This window comes from Pollicipes pollicipes, unplaced genomic scaffold (assembly GCF_011947565.3).
Source record: "Pollicipes pollicipes isolate AB1234 unplaced genomic scaffold, Ppol_2.1 Scaffold_3087;HRSCAF=3621_pilon_pilon_pilon, whole genome shotgun sequence".
Classification (NCBI taxonomy): domain Eukaryota; kingdom Metazoa; phylum Arthropoda; class Thecostraca; order Pollicipedomorpha; family Pollicipedidae; genus Pollicipes; species Pollicipes pollicipes.
Genome location: NW_023596225.1, coordinates 43,470,170 through 43,489,208, shown reverse-complemented (window position 1 = coordinate 43,489,208; position 19,039 = coordinate 43,470,170). Strand labels below are relative to the sequence as shown.

Sequence of the window (19,039 nt, the reverse complement as noted above, 5' to 3'; positions counted from 1 at the left end):
TTCTAAGCTACATACCCGCGAAGGTGTGTGGGCTTTTTTAGGGAGACTTTGTCAGGGTCGCCCAGGAAATCTATGTAGCTCCAATAATGTCATTCCAATATTGTCATTTCATTAGCCGTGCGGCGATATAGACCAGAAACAACAGAATTGCAGAGTTGTTCATACGTTTGTTTATTCGTTCATTAGCAGAAATTACAGGCATAACGGCCGTCAGTTGGCTCTCAATCATTGTCCTGCAAGGTACGATGACGCAATCAAGCAATGGCGTATTCAGGAGCACATTTATGAAACAAAGAAATTATGCTGTCTAGAACAGTATTTTCCACTTTTACGTATATCATTACTCGTAAGTGAACTTTCTCGTCATATGTGATGCCTGTTTCAATATCTTCAGATGCAGAATAGTCCCTTTGGGGCCATCGATGACTAGTCTCATTTCAGTAATAACTAGCTTATCGGTTGACTTCGGTGATGATGCACGCAAAAAAACGCAGTACAATATTTCCTATTCATCCCGCAGCTGTGAACACCCTGATTGATGACTATCACTCAGGCAAGTAGCCAGAATTTTCCTCAGGGAGCGACCAAATGTCAAATGTGCTTATGTTTAACCCGTTTTCAAGATAGTTTGCTCTACATCTGGTAAAGAACATCTGTGTCGGTGAAGGGCCATGATCCCTGTGGCACCCCCTTTGTTATGTCCCAGCTGTCAACTTAATGCAGACGAATTGAATGTTGACTGCGTCCACGTTAGTTCCAACCTTGATGCTGTTCCGGGCCCATGTGGTGTTAATCCAACGCGTTGCATAAAGTCTCAGCTGACTCAAAGTATTTCTGTCACAACTGCCGGCGTCAGCACGGTCGTCAGCACACAAGTCGCCAGTTGGCTGCGCGGCTCAGCACGGCGGCGCGTGAAGAGGGCCCGCCGGGCTTTCTGCCGGCCTTGCCGGCCGGTGAGGAGGGTTCTGCACTGTGCCTGTCTGCCCAGAAGATGCTCCAGGAGGGTGAGCTGAGCCCGCATGCGGGACGGACCCGCCTGATCTGGCCCACTCGACGGTGAGCGGAGACAGACCGAGCTGCCCGGCTGGGACGGGCCCCGACCGACGCCGAGTCCAAGACGGGTCATTCCTGGAGCTCTCTCAGACTCCGGCTCACGTTGCGCGCCGTTCATGAGGTATGTAGGAATGACTATCGGTGAATGACCTACCAGCGATCATTTTCAATTCGATTGAAGCTGACTATTTTATCGATGCTCCAGTAGGTGGCGCCATCGGTCGGATAGATGGCAGCACTGCATGGCTGCCGCACTCACGGCACGCGCACTGATTGGAGGAAAGCGGTGAAGCCGTCACGCTGCCCACACCCGTCGATGGCCTCGTCACCTCCGTTGTCTCGAGCCGCTGCTGGCGTACCGGCCTTCTTCTCTTATCGTGTGGGGATTATTGCACATCCGAAGCTTGGCCATTGATCTGAAATTCAGCAGGACCCCTGTTAAGCACCAGGGGGCCCCTGACAGATACTGGGGCCTTAATCAGCGTAAATCACTGGCCCGGCTTTGTAATTGATTGGGAAGTGGGCCTTCAGGTCCATACCGAAGCGGAGCCGATTTGAAGGGTCGTTCTCAGGGGCGGGGCTCCTGTATAACACTCCCCATCACCCTTTCGCATCCTTACGCCCTTCCATTGGGCCCTTGATGGTCGACCCCGGTGGGTCCTTAAGGCTCTTCGGGCCTCCTCGCACTGCCTCTGGCCGAGTCGGGGCCCCGGGACAATACACGCCTCCTATTGGGCGCCGTGGAGCCCTGACAGACGCTGGGACCCCGACCAATGTAATTCACTGTCTTCGGCTTTATGTTTGCGTGGGAGATGGGTCATTAAGCCCATGTCGACGCGGAGCCGACTGCGCGCTACTGGTGAGGTCTGGCCGCTGTATAGGCACTTGTCGACTCAGGGGTCCCTGGTTAGGCGCGCAGGGCCCTCTGGTTGGCATTGAAGTGCCCGATCCTGGGGGCCGGGGCCCTGAATACCATCCCGGCCGGCCTTTCGGGCCCTCTGGGACTCTCAAATGGGGTTATAAATCGTAGAACCTAAGGGGGGCACGTGCCTCCTGTGTGCCCCCTACCTGCGCCACTGTTTGTACTGAAATGGGAAGAGTTCTGAGTTTATCAATAAGTGATATCGCAATTTTTTAAGCAATGTCTGTATAATTTTTCCGGTACAGGTAATGACTGGTATGAGTTTTTGAGGTACAGGTTTTGCTGTGTAACACACAGGTGTCGTTTGGGATTATTTTGTGAGAGCCCAGCCCCCCCTCCCCCCATTTTGATTCGCCTCTCGTCAAATGCTCGCCTACCCCCCCCCCCCCCCCCACTCCCCACCGAAATATTTTGAGCTTGAATATTGAAAAACGTCGGAAAGAGTGACTTTAACACGAAGACGATCTGATTTATCTTTCTTGTAGTAGTCTCACCATGGAGGGGCAACTGGGCAACTTAAAGCCGCAGCCTCCATATGATATTCGCAATTGAGCGATAACTGAAGACATTACAGTTAACTATTTTATAGGCTGAGTTTTTCTCTTCTTCGTCAAATGTAAACCCAAACACGTTTTTACCGCAGCTTAGCGTGATGCTTACGCCAATGATTCTTTGTTGTAGAATCGCTTGAGCCAAAATTTGGCTATCTTTTTTAACTTCAGCGCGACATCGATTTTTTACATCGTGGATTCAGTTCAGTTACAAAAGGAGAAACCGTGAAGCACGAAAGTTCTCCGCGATAGATTGTTAACCCGATTACGTGTTGAAAATATTGAATTGTTAGCACTCTAAAGCTATCAATCCATCATTGTAATGCATCGTCAATAAATCCAGTCTGCCTCAGTCCCTTATCCAAACAGCACGAAGGGGCATTGCCGTGCGATGACGCTACAGGACTGTCGGCTGCTCGGTAACCAGGCTGACACTATCAAGGCAATGCCTGAATGGCCTTCGTTGACGAGCTACATATATAAACACTTACTCTGGAAAGCTAACCTGTCTTTAAGTGTTTCGCCACATCACGAATGTGGTCGGCATAATTTCAACGCTCTCCCAAAGCTGGGCTCCCGCCGCCGTGACTGGTGTGTCTGCGCGGCAACATGCGTTCTTTTTGCGAGCATTTTACGCATCGCAGTCAACGGGCTCGTAGAAAGACGATGTCTGCTAACTGCCTCTTCACTTTTGTTGTCGAGGGTTATTACCAGTCACATAAAACGCAATTACGTTTTGTTAAACTCTGATTAATATGTGACGCGATTAATTGGAACAGTGACATTGTTTTTGACAGCCTGACGTCTGTTTGGGACATCATAAGGGGGAAGTTCAAGCTTCATCTGGACTCGTTTGGCTACTTCGTTTGAAAATAGGTAGCTACGCTCTTCTACCGATTTAGGGATTTCAACGATTCGGGATCAAATCAGACTCTGGATGCAAAGGTTTTAGGTTTAAGGCGCATCGCTGTGTGCAGTGAATAACGATACCATCTAATAATGCGCAATTTTGCGTGTTTTAATCAAGCTTATTTTAATCACTGGTCATTGATCACTTTGTCATGTTGGTGAAAAGAAGGCTGCCCGTATACACCTTCCAAAACGGAGGATGGTTACGCACCGGGCTTATATACCCTCCAAAACAGCGGGCGGTTACGCACCGGGCTCATACACCCTCAAAAATGGAGGGTGGCTACGTACCGGGCTTATACACCCTCCAAAAATCCTTCAGATGGTCGTATGTGTCAAGCATACGCGAATGCCAGGCTTAGAGGGAAGCAAGTGCAAACAAGCAGAATCCCGTATGAAAAGTCGGCTTTATGTGTGATGGCATCGAACGATCACAAAATCCATCAACTCACTATGAACCAGTCATATTCTGATCAATCGTTGCTCAGGGGCCTTCTACGTGGGTATCGGTCAACCTACTAACACACCTGAGATATGCCCATGGGTCTTGTACATTGGTCTAGGGCGTTTCCAATTCTCTGTCACTTGCTTAGGGCCCTACGCTCTTGTCGGGGCCCATCTGATAGCCTGCTTGGGCACACTCAGTCGTTCGGGGACCTTCCACACTGGTTTTTTTTTTTTGGTACTTCTGTTTTGAATGGGGGCCTACGCTTTTGTGGGGGGGGGGGCTACCTAATAACCTGCTCGGGCACATTTGATCGTTCGGGGCCTATGTTGGGCCTTGGACACGTGCTATTTGAATGGGCCCTACGCACTTGTTGGGGGCCCCCTTTGTTCGCCTCCCCGGCCACATTGGATTGCTGGTGGGCCCTGCACATTGGTTCTTGGTGTTTGAATTTAGGGCCCTCTGCCCCTACCGGGGTCGTCTGATAAGCTGTTCGGGTACACTCCATCTACCAGGGCCCTCCGCACGGGGTTTTAGGTACTTCCTAATTGAATGGAGGGCCTTAAGCTCCTGTCGGAGCCCCCATCTGATAAGATGCTTGGGCCCATTCGATCGTGGGATACCTCTTCGTCTGGTTTCGGGTATTTCCTTTTCTAATGGAGTGCCCTCCGCTCTTTTAAGAGGCCCTATCTGTTCACCTGCTCTGGCGCACTCGGGGCCAGAGCAGGTTATTCGGGGCCCTCTACATCGTGCCGTGAGTAATTCATATCTTAACGGAAGGGCCTACGCTCTTGCCGGAGCCCCATCTGTCAACCTGTTCGGGCACACTGAATATCCGGGGCCCTCCACATTGTGTCTTGGGTACTTCCTATCTGAATGGAGGAGCCTACGCACTTGTCGGGGATCCCATCTGTTCGCCCCTTCGGCCACACTGGTTTGTTCGGGGCCCCATATACTGGGTCTTGGTGTTTAAATTTAGGGCCCTACTCACCTGGCTGGGTCACCTGATAATCTGCTCGGGTATAATCCATCTTTTGGGGGCCCTCCGCACTGGATTTTGGGCACTTCTTATTTGACTGAAGGGCTCTGCGCTCTTGTCGGGCTCCTTCTGATATGCTACTCGGGCACATTCCATCATTCTGGGGTCATTCATTTGGGATCTTCAGTGCTTCCCATTTGAATGCCTTCCTATCCGGTGCCTTACGCTCTTGTTGGGAGCCTCTACCTTGGGTCTTGCGTATTTCCTATTTGAAAGGAGGGCCCTACGCTTTTGACCGGGCCCTATATGCTTGCTTGCTCTGATACACTGGATCATTCGAGGGTCCTCTGCATTGGGTCTTGAATACTTCCTATTTGAATGGAGGATCCAACGCTCTTTTTGGGAGCCTTGTCTGTTACCCTGCTCGGGCACACTCGATCATACGGGGGCCTTCTACATTGGGTCTTGAATACTTCCTTTTTGAATGGAGGGCCCCAAACTCTTGACTGGGGCCTTATATGTTAACCTGTTCTGGCGCACTCGATCGTTCAGAGCCCTACACATTGCGTCGTGAGCATTTCTTATTTGAATGGATGATGCTATGTTCTTAGCGGGCCCCATTTATTCAGTTGCCCGGGCCGGTGGCGGATGCAGAGGGTGGGGGGGGGGGGGGGGAGGGGAGGGAGAGTCACAGGACCATGTCCCATCGACCATGCCGAGGGAACCTAAAGGCTCCGAAGGAGCCCATAACCCGTCAGACAGACGCAGTTTCCTTGCAACAAAAACACAACGAAATTGGATGCCTTTGGGCCTACAGATGACCAAGAACCCTTGCTAGCAAAAGTAAAGAGTTCATAAGTAAACGAAGGTCATTCCTCGCTGACTGGGAAAATGTTGCTTGGGGAAAATTTTGGGGCTCATTACGCTGTCTAGAGGCATTACGCTGTTGGCTGCCTGTCCCTATATGTCCACTTTCCGCGTCAATCTGATCGCTAAGGAGCTTTTCACGTTACCCTCGATCTCTTTCCATTTTTTCGTATGGCCCAATGTGCTGTTGGGAGGCCATCTGCCTCTATGCCTGCGCATTGTTGATCAATCGGGTTTTCCTCCACGGATTCTTCCCATTCGTCCGAAAGGCTGTATACACTTTTTCCGGGGTCGCATAAGCCAGAGTACAATCACTTGCTCAGTGGCCCTTCATATAAATTTCAGGTTCTTTCTTCCGGCTTGAAGGGCCTTGTGCTGTTGCTAGACCTCTAATAAGGTAAGGCACGGAGACACTCAATGCTCAGGGCCCTCCACTTTTGATCGAGGACTCTCTCCCTTTGGTCTCATTTGCGGCTGGCTTTTCACTCCTATGGAGACTCGTGTTGTTAATCTACCCGTGCACTCTTGATTGCGCAAGGGTATTAATTTATGGTCTTGAATAACTCCCCTTTGTTCGGAGGGTTCTGTGCTATGACCGGGGCTTCTTATGTCAGCCTGTCAACGCACTACCGATCGTTTAGGGGCCCACTACGTTGGCCCCCAGTTCTTTTTGCTTGCTCTGAGGGCCCTATTCTTGTTGACGGGAGCCACTCTGTTGGCCTCCTGCGGCACCTATGATCGTTCAGGTTCCGTCCCTATTGGCCTTGGTGCCGTCGCCTTTGAGCAGCAATCGAATACGCGCCGATGAATTTTTGCGCGCAATTTCCGAACGTAGTTCTGCATGCCGGCGCCGTCGTATGCGTCATTTCCACTGGCTATTCAGCGTGCCACACTCAGTTAGATTTACGGTCAACCTTCACGGGATCCTCAGTATCTTTGTAGGGTGCGGACTCCCTCCCCCTGGCATTGGAAACTATGGTACTGTCCGATATAAAAAGCCCAAGTTAAAATTCATCCCGCTTAGAAGTGGAGCGTGTTGACAGCATCGCGCCACGCCGATAGACCAGGTAACCGGATTACCGTCGGTAACCGTCGAGATTTGAACCCGGGCTACCCGCGTGCGAGACTAACACGGTAACCATCTACCCACTGGAGATGCGGACCCGGCGGTCGAAAAATCGTGATCAGAATAGAACTGGTTCAGAGTAAGTTGATGAATTTCGTGATCGCTTGATATCTATCACGCATAGAGCCGACTTTTCGCACGGGATTCTACATTCTTCCACTTGCTTCCCTCCAAGATTGCCAATCCGCGTATGCTTGACACGCACAACCATCTGAAAGATTTTTGGAGGGTGTAAAAGCCCGGTGTGTAACCGTCCTCTGTTTTGGAGGGTGCATAAGCCCGGTGCGTAACCGCCCTCCGTTTTGGAGGTCGTATACGCACTGCCTGAAAAGAAACGAAATATGGAATTTAAGTGGTTCACATAACATGACATGCCCATTGAACGGAAATTTACCCTCACATCAGGCAGCGCAACAATTCGAATATACGCATGCATGTGGCGTTCTTATTGAGAGCACGTGCATTTTGTACATCACACTTACAACAAACTCATCATCGCCGTTGTGTTTAGAGCGTATTTCTATGCATCCGATGGAAGCAGTTTGCTTCTAACTTCAATCCCACTCAGCCATTAGTCACTGTGTAATCTTCATTATGGGCTGTTGAACCCAATTGAGTATTGATAACTATGGTTGATTTAAGTTATCTCCTTGTTCACATTTGTTGATGCCATGACATAGTTAAAGTGAAAAGTGTGCTCAAAAAAGCGAAAATACGTCGCAAAATTCAGCCGACATTTTCGAGGGCCGCTCGCGATTCTAGCAAAAATCGTAGCGTAAACGTATGTGGGTGGAGGTCAATTTGACCCCGCCGATGGTTTTACCAGAATGATTTCCAAACATCGCAGCGCAGCGACGTCAGATTCTGCACTGCTGTAGGCAATGACCGTATATGTTCTTTTCGGTAGAAGTGGTGACGACTGAACATTTTTGGAGTATACGTTTTGTTGTGTAGCTCTAATGTCGCGTAGAAATTGACCTTGACATAGTATGCACATCTTCGCGGGCGTGTAACTCAGAAGCTGGATGGTTTTAGGCGCTACGAAAGACAGGGCTGTGAACTGCACCGAATGGTCTTCAAGGTGGCCATTTCAGTTCAAAACGTCACACAAATTTGCAACACTCCAACCGGCGGCGGAGCGGCGCCCGCTCACGTGGGTTCGGTGACGCCAGCGAGGCTCTCGAACAGCATATGACCTGATGTGTTTGGTCGCGTCTCGGTCTATGCATAGCGCAAGGCTTAGCCGATATTGGACGCCGCTGGGTCGTGCTGCCATACATGAAGCTCGTGTCTCGCCGCTGCCATAGTGCGAGCACGGGGCAGGGTGACTATGCATGACACGGCAGCTTCTTCAGCGTTGAGCCGAGCACACCATTGCAGCGTTGATGGTGCAGCTTCCTCCAGCCCTTCGTGCTCATTCGCTTTATTCAGCTCTGTGGTCAGCCCACCAACATTGCAAAAAAAGGTTGGACGCATCAGATTTTCAGACTTGAATGCTGGTTTTCTGTAGATGTGGTCGACTGACGCTGGCTCATTCGCTAATTTGTTTCACAAACTGCACCAGTGCAGACTGGGTGTCATGCACTGTGACATTACATCTGAACAGACATTGATCAGACTCAGAACAAAAACACGAGGTATAATATGTATTCCATCACCGATCTCCTTAAAATAGCAGCTATGCACGGCACAGGGCTGACAATACGTTCCATCGGCTGCTGCAGCCTGCCAACAGACAGCTAAGAATAGATATCGGTCATGAATTTACGGCAGTACACGACAGTGACCTATGAAATCGAGCCGTGAAAACATCTATCACCAACCGTGCCCACGGAGGGCCAATACACTGAAAAACAACTGACACCATCATCTCTGCAGCAACGAAACCACTCAAGCAACTAGGGCCTCTCCAGCAGTAACAGGAGCGACTGTGCACTGACCACCAGGCAGGGCGCTCAGCATCCACCAGATCCCGCGGGGACCTCCAGGCAACGTTAGTTCATGCAGCAGCCGCCAGGCGGCCAACATCGTGGAATGCGAGTTCATCAAGAGCTGCCGGCGATATTGTTCACTGGTGTGAAGCTTATTCTGGTGCCATCCATTGGCACGCTCCTCGCCTACGGCACACGGCCGCGTGGTGTGCGCGCTGGGGGGGGGGGGGGGATCTTCGAGGCTTGTCCAAGGTGCGATCCGGTTACCTGGTGAGCTCATGAAGCAGTCCTACTTGCAACGGCAGCCACCAGGGCGGCGCCACGTCCACTGCCGTCCTCCGACAGCATTAGCTCAAACTGTGGGTAACAGAGTATTGTGGTAATAAAATCACAGTGAAGATAAGTTATTACCTATGTCAGAACCAGGGCAAATTTTAATTCTCCCAAGCCGCTGCGACAGACAACATAGACGTATGAGTTCGTCGTCGTCTTCGTCACCGGGACTTTACGGCGCACTCAGCTGCTGAGACTACATGGCGTCGCCTGCCTCTCATTCTGGCGGGAACTGCGGACGCCGTGGAGAACGGAACCCAGTACCTCTGATTTCTCAGGCGTGCAGTGGATATATAATTTCACACACGTCGAGCATAGAAAGGCACAATAATACGACTGCTCCATCAGCCCTGGGCAATAACAGTGTAACAAAGTGGAAAACGCAATTTTTCCGACCAAATGCTGTCTGTTTCTTCTGGCCGTTCGATGCTTTACAAGAAGACACGATTGACGACCGCCACATTTCACATCACCAACGGCTTTAGGTCCGTGACATCCACAAAGCCCACAATTCATCTGCCGGCCCGCAGCTCAACACCCGCTCACCACCTACCTTGATGCCGGGCTTGATGAGCTTGCTGATCTGTTCGCACATGAGGTTGTGTACGTGCGGGTGGAACCTATAGACGGAGCCGTCCACGCCGACCGTCACGTTCGGCCTCTCCATCTTGTTGAGCAGCACCGCCAGACCGGTGCCGACCAGGAAGGCCGCCCTGCAGGGGCACAGGGCTCATTGTCAGCGGCCGGGACCAAGGCCCGGGGCAGCAGGGCGGTGTGACGGACAGAGGGCACCAGTGAGGCTCGGAACAGCGGGGTGTTATGACGGACAGAGAGCACCGGTGAGGCCCGGTAAGGCCCGCGACGGCGGGGTGTTATGACGGACAGAGAGCACCGGTGCGGCCCGCGACGGCGGGGTGTTATGACGGACAGAGAGCACCGGTGAGGCCCGCGACGGCGGGGTGTTATGACGGACAGAGAGCACCGGTGAGGCCCGCGACGGCGGGGTGTTATGACGGACAGAGAGCACCGGTGCGGCCCGCGGCGGCGGGGTGTTATGACGGACAGAGAGCACCGGTGAGGCCCGCGACGGCGGGGTGTTATGACGGACAGAGAGCACCGGCGCGGCCCGCGACGGCGGGGTGTTATGACGGACAGAGGGCACAGGTGAGGCCCGCGACGGCGGGGTGTTATGACGGACAGAGGGCACCGGTGAGGCCCAGGACGGCGGGGTGTTATGACGGACAGAGAGCACCGGTGAGGCCCGCGACGGCGGGGTGTTATGACGGACAGAGGGCACCGGTGAGGACACGACACGAGCACGCTGCACGCGCACGACAGCACGCTGCTGTCGTGCGCTGGAAGCACGCATGGGAACGGCACTCAAGCATGCGAGGTAGAGTGAAGCAATATGAGTCCAAATGAAATAGTTTATGCCGGGCTGGCAATCATTGCCGTACGTATGCCATGGATATCGTCGCTTAATAGAAGTTAAACAGTTCGCAGTTCATTGCAGGCATCCGGTAAGCGTTTATTGGCCTAATGCTGCATGTGGCGAACAAAGAAATGTCAAGAAAATTTACATAGCCGGGCTAAGCATTTCTATACCAGCACACCTCTTCAATGGGCATTGTCTCGTCCTCTCCTGTTCTGTCCCTGACATGTCAGCGCGTCGTTGCTCCGTCCTGCCCTGTCCTGCCCATGACATGTCAGCGTGTCGTCGTTCCGTCCTGTTCCGTCCTGCCCATGACATGTCAGCGTGTCATCGTTCCGTCCTGTCCCGTCCTGCCCATGACATGTCAGCGTGTCATCGTTCCATCCTGTTCCGTCCTGCCCATAACATGTCAGCGTGTCATCGTTCCGTCCTGTTCCGTCCCGGTCGTGGCTTCACTCCTCCCCTCCCTTGCCGTCGTGTGTTTATCCTTCACTGTTGCCATCCGTGCCGGCGCCGCCCGCGTCGCGCCAGTGAACCCCTCACCGCCGGGAGACAATCTCGCAGACGTAGCGCACGTTCTCGCAGTCCTCGTCTGTGGCGTGCTCCAGTCCCAGCTCCTCCAGCACCATCCGGCAGTTGGTGTAGTCGCCCGGTGTGTCGCTGGAACAGCGAGGCGGCCTACTCAAACACTGAGCAGTCCACACTGGTCCGTCACGGGGCAGATCACAGGGACAGCTCTGGTGCACTGAGCAGTCCACACTGATCCGTCACGGGGCAGATCACAGGGACAGCTCTGGTGCACTGAGCAGTCCACACTGATCCGTCACGGGGCAGATCACAGGGACAGCTCTGGTGCACTGAGCAGTCCACACTGGTCCGTCACGGGGCAGATCACAGGGACAGCTCTGGTGCACTGAGCAGTCCACACTGATCCGTCACGGGGCAGATCACAGGGACAGCTCTGGTGCACTGAGCAGTCCACACTGGTCCGTCACGGGGCAGATCACAGGGACAGCTCTGGTGCATGTAGTAAGACTCAAGCATGCATGTGGCGTGCAAATTTAATTTAGAAATTCGCCAATCCTACTCAAGGCGTATTCTTTTGTGTTCCTATGTTCACATGTTCTTGAATCTCAAAGGAAAGTTCCATATTCCAAGCGTTCCTTGAAAAAAAACATGGGAAAAAGATCCAGGGTTCCGAAGGCAGACGCAGTCTGAATTCCAAGGGTGGATCCAAGATCCCATGAGGTCAAATACTTATGAGATTCTGGGATTGGATCTTGGGATCTTTTCTGGGGCTCCAGTTATATGTCTGTCTAAAGGGTCGTCCAAGGTAACTTCACACTAGATCCAAGATCCTTGAGAAATCATGCGGTAAATTGAGAGACAGAATTCCGGATCTCAGCTAATCTTTCGACACAAATTTAGCGTGGATCCTGTATTCCGGAAATTTCAAGCCAGAAGAGTCAGGAGTCCGATTTCAGGATCCATGTCTGTGTTTTGCAGCACAGGCAGAACTTCTGAGCGCGACACATTTAGTTGATAAAATCAGCGAACTTTTAGAAGGTTATCAGCGAACAGGTGTGCTTTTGTTAGTCAGCAAGGTAAATATATTTTGTACATGTGATCAAGGCGAACTTGTGAATCCATTCAATAGGAAGCATAGGTTGCATACATTACATTAACTGGCCTAAGCAATTCACAAACAAAATTTCTTATCAAACTGGATCCAAGGGATCATTCCAAAAATCGCAATATGGGTCCAAAACAAAGGATACTCCCCCGGGAAAACTCTAAAGAGAGATGCAAGACCACTTAAGATTTTCCGGTATCATTTCCAGATAGATTCTGGATCCCAGGACATCCTTTAGCAGTCTGAAAAAAAATACTGAGTCTTGTAAATATTGAATCTGGGACTGTCAGTATCTGAGCCCGGGATCCATTTCTGAAATCTAAGCACATGTTCTGCTCATTTATACACTCCGCACACCTTTTTCATGTTGTCATGCTGCTGCTCCGAAGGCAGAAGCGCACTAGAGCCTTTTAGATGTTCATAGGCCTTGCAGCAGCTATTTAGGACGCATCGCACCTGTCTTGCAACCCGCACGACGCCATAACGCGGACCGAGGCTGTGAGCCTCCGCCGCGGCTGGCACAGCTCGGCCATCGATTTTCCATGGCGTCAGCCGGCCCATGGCGACAGCCGGCCCAGAAGGCGGCCAACGACGGCGGAGCCCACCGGCCAACGCTCCCAACTGTCCCGCTACCATGGGCGTCTGCAGAATTTGACGAGGGGGGCACAGCTCACAATTTTTTCATACACACCCAAAAACTCTAAGCGTGATGTTGACATTGAAAACATCAGTTTGTATGGTGACTGAATAAGCCACAAACCTGTCCACGCCCAAGCCACGAGCCCATTCAGGTTCTGTTCCAGACGACATAGCACGCAGTCTGACTATCCATAGCATACCGCTAACACATCAATGGTCCGTATTGCTTCTCCCCCTCGCCATTTCGCGAACGCACTAAGCCAGGCGTCTACCTTTCATATTCAGAAACGCATCCGGTAACAGGCGTGTTTCGATTTTGGCAACGTCTAGGTGTCCGGACAAGTCTGCACATCGGCCTGAGTGCCTGATCAAGTCTGCATATCGGTCTGTGAGATCCGCACTTCCGTCCCCGCCTTTCGGCTTCGACGACACATCCTGCTCAACCCCCGTTGCTGCCTCGTCGCTGCCTCGGGCGACGTTGGTGTGTGTGTGGGGGGGGGGGGGGGAGGGGCGCAGCTCAGCAGGACTCACCTTTCGACCTCGGTGACGTATTTGGTGAAGAAGGTACCCTTCTCGGCCAGCGTGTCCGAGCCCAGGCCGCCGAACAGGAGGCCCCGCTTGGTGAGGCGTTGCAGCACCAGGCGCACCAGCTCCCCCATGTACATGCCGCTGATCATCTTCTCGAACAGCTGCCGGCCGGGGTTGATCGAGTGCTGGTCGATCTCTCGGTCGTAGTCTGCGAACAAACAGCGCCGTCAGCAGTCGCGGGTGGTGAAGTTGGGGAGGGGGGGGGGGGGGTCAGACCCTGTGAGCGGAAGGTGACGTAAGAGCTGGTAAGAGGTGGGGACTTGAGGGGGTGACGTATGAGTTCCGGCCGCCGTATCTCTTGGTAAAAGTTTGCAACTGACGATGAGGTGTGGAGCCGCTTGGGACTGGGAGACGGTCGCTGTTCCACAGGGCATTGTTGAAAGTTTAGCGCGGGAGGCATTCTCAAACGTTTGAAGGTCCTCTTCAGTGGAACATTTTCTTGTGACGCTACTAAGTGCTTCAATACATAGCTTTTCCGCGGGCATGTCAAGCCTCCGATCAGAATGCAGTTCCCAGCTCGCGTTCCTGCGACTGAAGACGCAATGAGACGTAATGAAAAAGACGTACTTTAGCGTAAGTATGTAAAGTACGTAAGTACCTAAAAGTACGTAAGTACCTAAAGTACGTAACACGTACTACAGTGGCTAACATGACAAGGTATCATCATCTGACCTATAGCTCTGAACTTATGTTGCTGTTAGGGGATAGGATTTTCAAGCCATGTGCCTGACTACAGGCGCATACCTTACTCATGGTGGCGCCGCCCACCCCCGCAGCTCCACTGATTAGAACACCCACCTCCCGTCCCATCCGGGCGGGGTAACGTATCGAATCACTATAAGCGCACGCTATTTGTCCATACTGGATGGGATGGAATGTTATGCAACAGATGGCAGCGACCGCTCCAGGCCCGATGAGGTCAAAGCGTGGGCAGACCGTGCCCAGCATTGCGGTGTGCTAAGCTTTCACCACAAAACTGTTGTTGGAATTTTTCGATCGGATAGCGGAGTTAAGGTTCATACACAAAACACTGGTTAAAGTGAACTCTGATCCAAGAAATTCGTCTGATAAAAAGGTTTGGACTACATTGACAAAAGCATAAGACAGAAATTATCATCATGAATTGCCTGTAGTGCCGGAAATGAGAAGGAACCCTTCACGGACTAGAGAAGTGGCCAACTGCACAGCCAGCAGCACACCACTCAGCTGTTGAGCTGGCATGCCAAGCTCGACTATGCATGCGATGAAAACCAAATCATGCAGTTTTGAGAATGGTTCGCGGTAGCTTCGACAGAAACAACAAATATGCATGCCCCCACTGACATTTAACGCGCGCTGGCTTTCCTCTCCTCCGACCTGACCTGTGAGGATGAAGCCCAGCTCGCCCTTGTTGCCGAACGCGCCCCACTCGGTGTTGATGAGCACCTGGCGCGGCTCCTCCCAGCTGCCGTCCCACAGCTCGACATTCTCCAGACGCTCCACATAGCACGCGTTCGTGCCCGTGCCTGGGAAACGACGCGTGTCAGACGGTCCGGACACAACCATCCTCTGCCCCACACAGAGCACTCACTGGGAGAGTGCTCTGGGATCGGCGCGTGTCAGATGGTCCGGGCGCAACCAGCCTCTGCCCCCACACGGAGCACTCGCTGGGGGAGTGCTTTGGGAGCGGCGTGTGTCAGACGGTCCGGGCACAGCCCGCCTCTGTCCCATACAGAACACTCGCTAGGGGAGTGCCGGGGGGGGGGGGGGGATGGCGCGTGTCAGATAGTCCGGGCACAGCCAGCCTCTGCCCCTCACTAAGCACTCGCCGCTCGATCTGAGATCATCAACAAGGATCTGAGTGTCCACTTGCGTCATTCATCGCTGTTTGGAACGGCGAATGCTACGATAGAATTGCTTGCATGTCTTCGCTGTTTACCAGCTTCTCCTGGCATGACAAAGCTCATTTATTGTCAATGCGCGTCTATACGCCGGCTAATATTATTGAAAACGCCAAGTTGTCGGGGGAGTGAGTCTCTTGATAGCCACATGAGGCGTAGGTTCAGTTTATAAGCATGACCGAGTGGGCCGTTAAGTCTGACAAATCGTCTTAATCGTCCAGAGGTATGGGTAATGCGGTCAATTACAATCCGGCACTGCAATGCAACCCTTCTCCTGCCTAATGACTCTGGGACCCTACTTTGCATTCGCTTGCGCTACCACGTCACAAGGTCATTGCCTCCAGTTAAAGCAGCATTTCATCCTAGCGTGACATTTTCTGCTAGACAGATCGGAGCTAGAGGTCAGAGTTCTGTGAGCGATCAAACTGCAAGATGGGGAAGGTTGCATTTTTGCGCAAGCCACGTAACATCTTGTGAGCTGAAAATTACTCTGAAAGCTTGTGATGACATCTCGATATTTTTGAAAAGAATATTAATATTCGTTCAGTCTACTTTCTTCTACGAAAGCAGTGAGCTTTTACGACAGGATGACCAAACTGCGCCATGTTCAAACGTCTGAAAACGTTATTTGTCGGTGTTTGGAAACCATAGGGCCGTGCGGGAGCGATGATTCAGAAACCGTAGGGCCGTGCGGGAGCGATGATTCAGAAACCATGGGATCGTGCGGGAGGGATGATTCAGAAACCACGGGGCCGTGGGGGAGGGATGATTCAGAAACTATGGGGCCGTGGGGAGGGATGATTCAGAAACCATGGGGCCATGGGGAGGGATGATTCAGAAACCATGGGGCCGTGGGGGAGGGATGATTCAGAAACCATGGGGCCGTGCGGGAGGGATGATTGAGACACCATGGGGCCGTGGAGGAGGGATAATTCAGAAACCATGGGACCGTGGGGGAGGGATGATTCAGAAACGTCACCGAACGCCGCAACTCTATTTCAGCAAGCTCAAAAACCACATCTTAATAGATGTCGTCTCTGATTTGGTAAAGACATGCAAGGATGACATCGAGTATGAAGCCGAACGGGTCAGAAGTGTTCAGAATATCCCCCTTCATTCGCGCCGGTAACTAGCTCCGTTCGCGCCGGTAACCAGCATCTACGGCTTGTTGGCCGCATGGTCCAACGACAATGCACACATGCGTGATCTGCATCATGATCTGCCATCAACTGCACAATTGTGCATCTACCATGAATTGCACAATCGCACATCTACCATGAATTGCACAACTGCACATCTGCCATGAATTGCAGTGTTTCGTAGACCGGGTGCGGGCCAGCGCTGAATAACACTGAGGAAAATGCTATCGTTCATACGTGTTCCTGGAGCAGTGACTATGTGGCAGTGAAATGCTTAGCATATGCCGCGTCACTGGCCAAACGGCGCCGCCCAGCTGAGTGGTTTGGCGTCAGCAACAAAGCCAATCTCACGCTTTTTTACCGCGCGAGGGTTATTGGCAAATAGGCCGGACCATTGCCATGGTGCATATGCAGAGTCAAATGCCACTGTAGGCAGCGGTCGGCATGAACATATTGCCGCCGACCACAACGGAATCTCTCCAACAAAAACGACGTACAGAGGCGCGTAAAGGATTCAAGGATGGAAATCAAACAAAAACGAAACGGGTTTAGCTTAAACTTTAGCGTATGCTTAAAACGAAAAGCGCACTACGCGCCAGAATGACTGGCTACGTGTTCAAAGTCACCATGTTCACTACAATGGCAGAAGGTGAGACGATCGGCGGCAGCACGCCGCCACCTAAGCGTTCAGTAAACCACATACAGCGTTCGGTTAAGAGTATTGCATGCAGTGCTCCGTTCACCGCTGCCGAGCACGAGCGTACCGATGATGAGGCCGACGTAAGTGTCGTGCTTCTTCCAGGCGCACGACATCAGCGTCCCCGTTGTGTCGTTGAGCACTGCGCACACCTTGATCTGGACATCCTGCCGGAAACAAAATGCTTTGGCGTAAGGTTTGGAGCTGTAGTGCACGCGTAGAAATGTTTCATGCGAGTGTTGACTCATTTGTCTGGCATCGGCTCAGCGGTGCACTCAGTCGGGCCTTTCTGGCTGTGGCAGTGGCCATACGGCCATATTTGAGGGCGCGGTTTTTGCGGCTTCACCGTCCTTCGGGGAGAGGGAGCGGGGGGGGGGGGGTTGTGGCAAATGTCGTGTCGTATCTCCGTCAAGACATTTCTCGTTTCGCTGTACTAATCCTCCCCCCTAGCACCCAAACAATTGAAGCAATCCCCATCTTTGAAGCCTTGGCCTATCTCAGCGAGGCTCCCCGTGTCTAACATCGTACCCGAGGTACAGGTCAACAACGGTTTTGATGGCGTTAACTGCCCACCCAGCCACGACCTTTCACTTCCAGCCCTCGTATGCCAATATGGCTCCCTCTAACAGGCTCAATCTCTTTCCCCAGCCCATCGATTTCTTCACCTGGCCCTGATCTCCCTCAGTTGGCTCCCTCGCCTGTCCTTGACTCCCTCATCTGGCTCCATCCCCCGTCCGTCATCTCCCTCACTCGGTCTCCTCACCTGTCGGTAACCTCCCTCACCCGCACGCAATCTCTCTTACCCGGCCACAGGCTTCCTCATCCGGTCGTAATCTCACTCACCCGGCCACAGGCTTCCTTACCATGCAGCACTTTCTTTCTCCCATCCATCTCGTCCCTCAGTCAGAGAATGCCCATTGCCATCTCCCTTATACCTCCATCGCCTAACCGTCACGTATTTCACTCCCCAGCTGTCCTTTCCTTTCCAGCCTCGCCCGCCTCCTCCGTGTCTCCAGACCCATATCCCTCCGTCCCCCTCCTCCAGACCCGCGCCGCACTGACCCCACGCCGTTGGATGGCCTCCTCCAGCAGGCGGACGACATCCTCTCCCTCGACTCCGCTGCAGCTGAACCCCTTGGTCCACTGCACCAGACGCGCCTCCGTCAGACCGTGCTGGCTGCACGGAAAGCTGAATGTGAAGCCCAGCGGCAGCACCTCTTTCTCGATGTGCTGCGCATGCGCGAATGCCGACAGACACTCGGCGATGTGGTCAAACAGCTGCGGAGAGAAGGGCGAATGTGTGAGAGGCGGTGCGGCAGGCGGCGTTAGATAGTGAGGGAGAGGGACAGTATGACGGGCGGTGGGAGACAGTGAGGGGTGGTGGTAATGGACAGCATGACAGGCGGTGGGAGACAGTGAGGGGGGGGGGGGGTGGTGAGGGACGGCATGACAGGCGGTGGGAGACAGTGAGGGGTAGTGGTGAGGGACAATGTGAGAGACGGTGTGAGGCAGTGAAGGGAACGGCAGTGCCACAGGCGGTGTAAAACAGTGTGAGGGCGACGTATAATAGGTTTAATGAAAGGTGGTGTGGTAGCTACCACACCTGCCGAAATGAATTTCCCACACGAGGAAACCACCACCTGAAAGCTTTGCACTCAGTCGCTCACCACATACATTCCACATGAAAATGTGTCCAGTGGTTGTTTTTTGAATTTTGTTTTGCGACAGGCTCTGTAGTGTTCTGTTAAGACCGCCTTTCTACAATAACCTCGCTAACGTCATGTTCGTGTGTCGTATCCTTGAAAAGCTGAATCCTAAGAAATATCGCCTGCAGTTTGAACATAGAAAGTTCTTGCTCGCTAGCGTGCGGTTCCGTTCCAACCCGCCTCGTTGGTTTCACTCCTTGCGTCAGGCT

At 52.6% G+C, this 19,039-nt stretch overlaps 1 protein-coding gene across 2 annotated transcripts in view; it reads right to left on the bottom strand.

The window, feature by feature from the left end:
- Positions 1 to 8,485: 8,485 nt before the first annotated feature.
- Positions 8,486 to 19,039, bottom strand: part of LOC119114765 (Hexokinase A) — a 35,051-nt gene continuing 24,497 nt past the window's right edge. For both annotated transcript variants that reach the window (XM_037238796.1, XM_037238795.1), the window contains exons 4-10: positions 18,187 to 18,402; positions 17,192 to 17,291; positions 14,770 to 14,913; positions 13,352 to 13,556; positions 11,092 to 11,208; positions 9,670 to 9,829; positions 8,486 to 9,140 (exon numbers count right to left, since the gene is read on the bottom strand). In XM_037238796.1, coding sequence (XP_037094691.1) covers positions 9,060 to 9,140; positions 9,670 to 9,829; positions 11,092 to 11,208; positions 13,352 to 13,556; positions 14,770 to 14,913; positions 17,192 to 17,291; positions 18,187 to 18,402 — 1,023 coding nt within the window. In that variant the 3' untranslated portion in view covers positions 8,486 to 9,059. The remainder of the gene's footprint in view (positions 9,141 to 9,669; positions 9,830 to 11,091; positions 11,209 to 13,351; positions 13,557 to 14,769; positions 14,914 to 17,191; positions 17,292 to 18,186; positions 18,403 to 19,039) is intronic.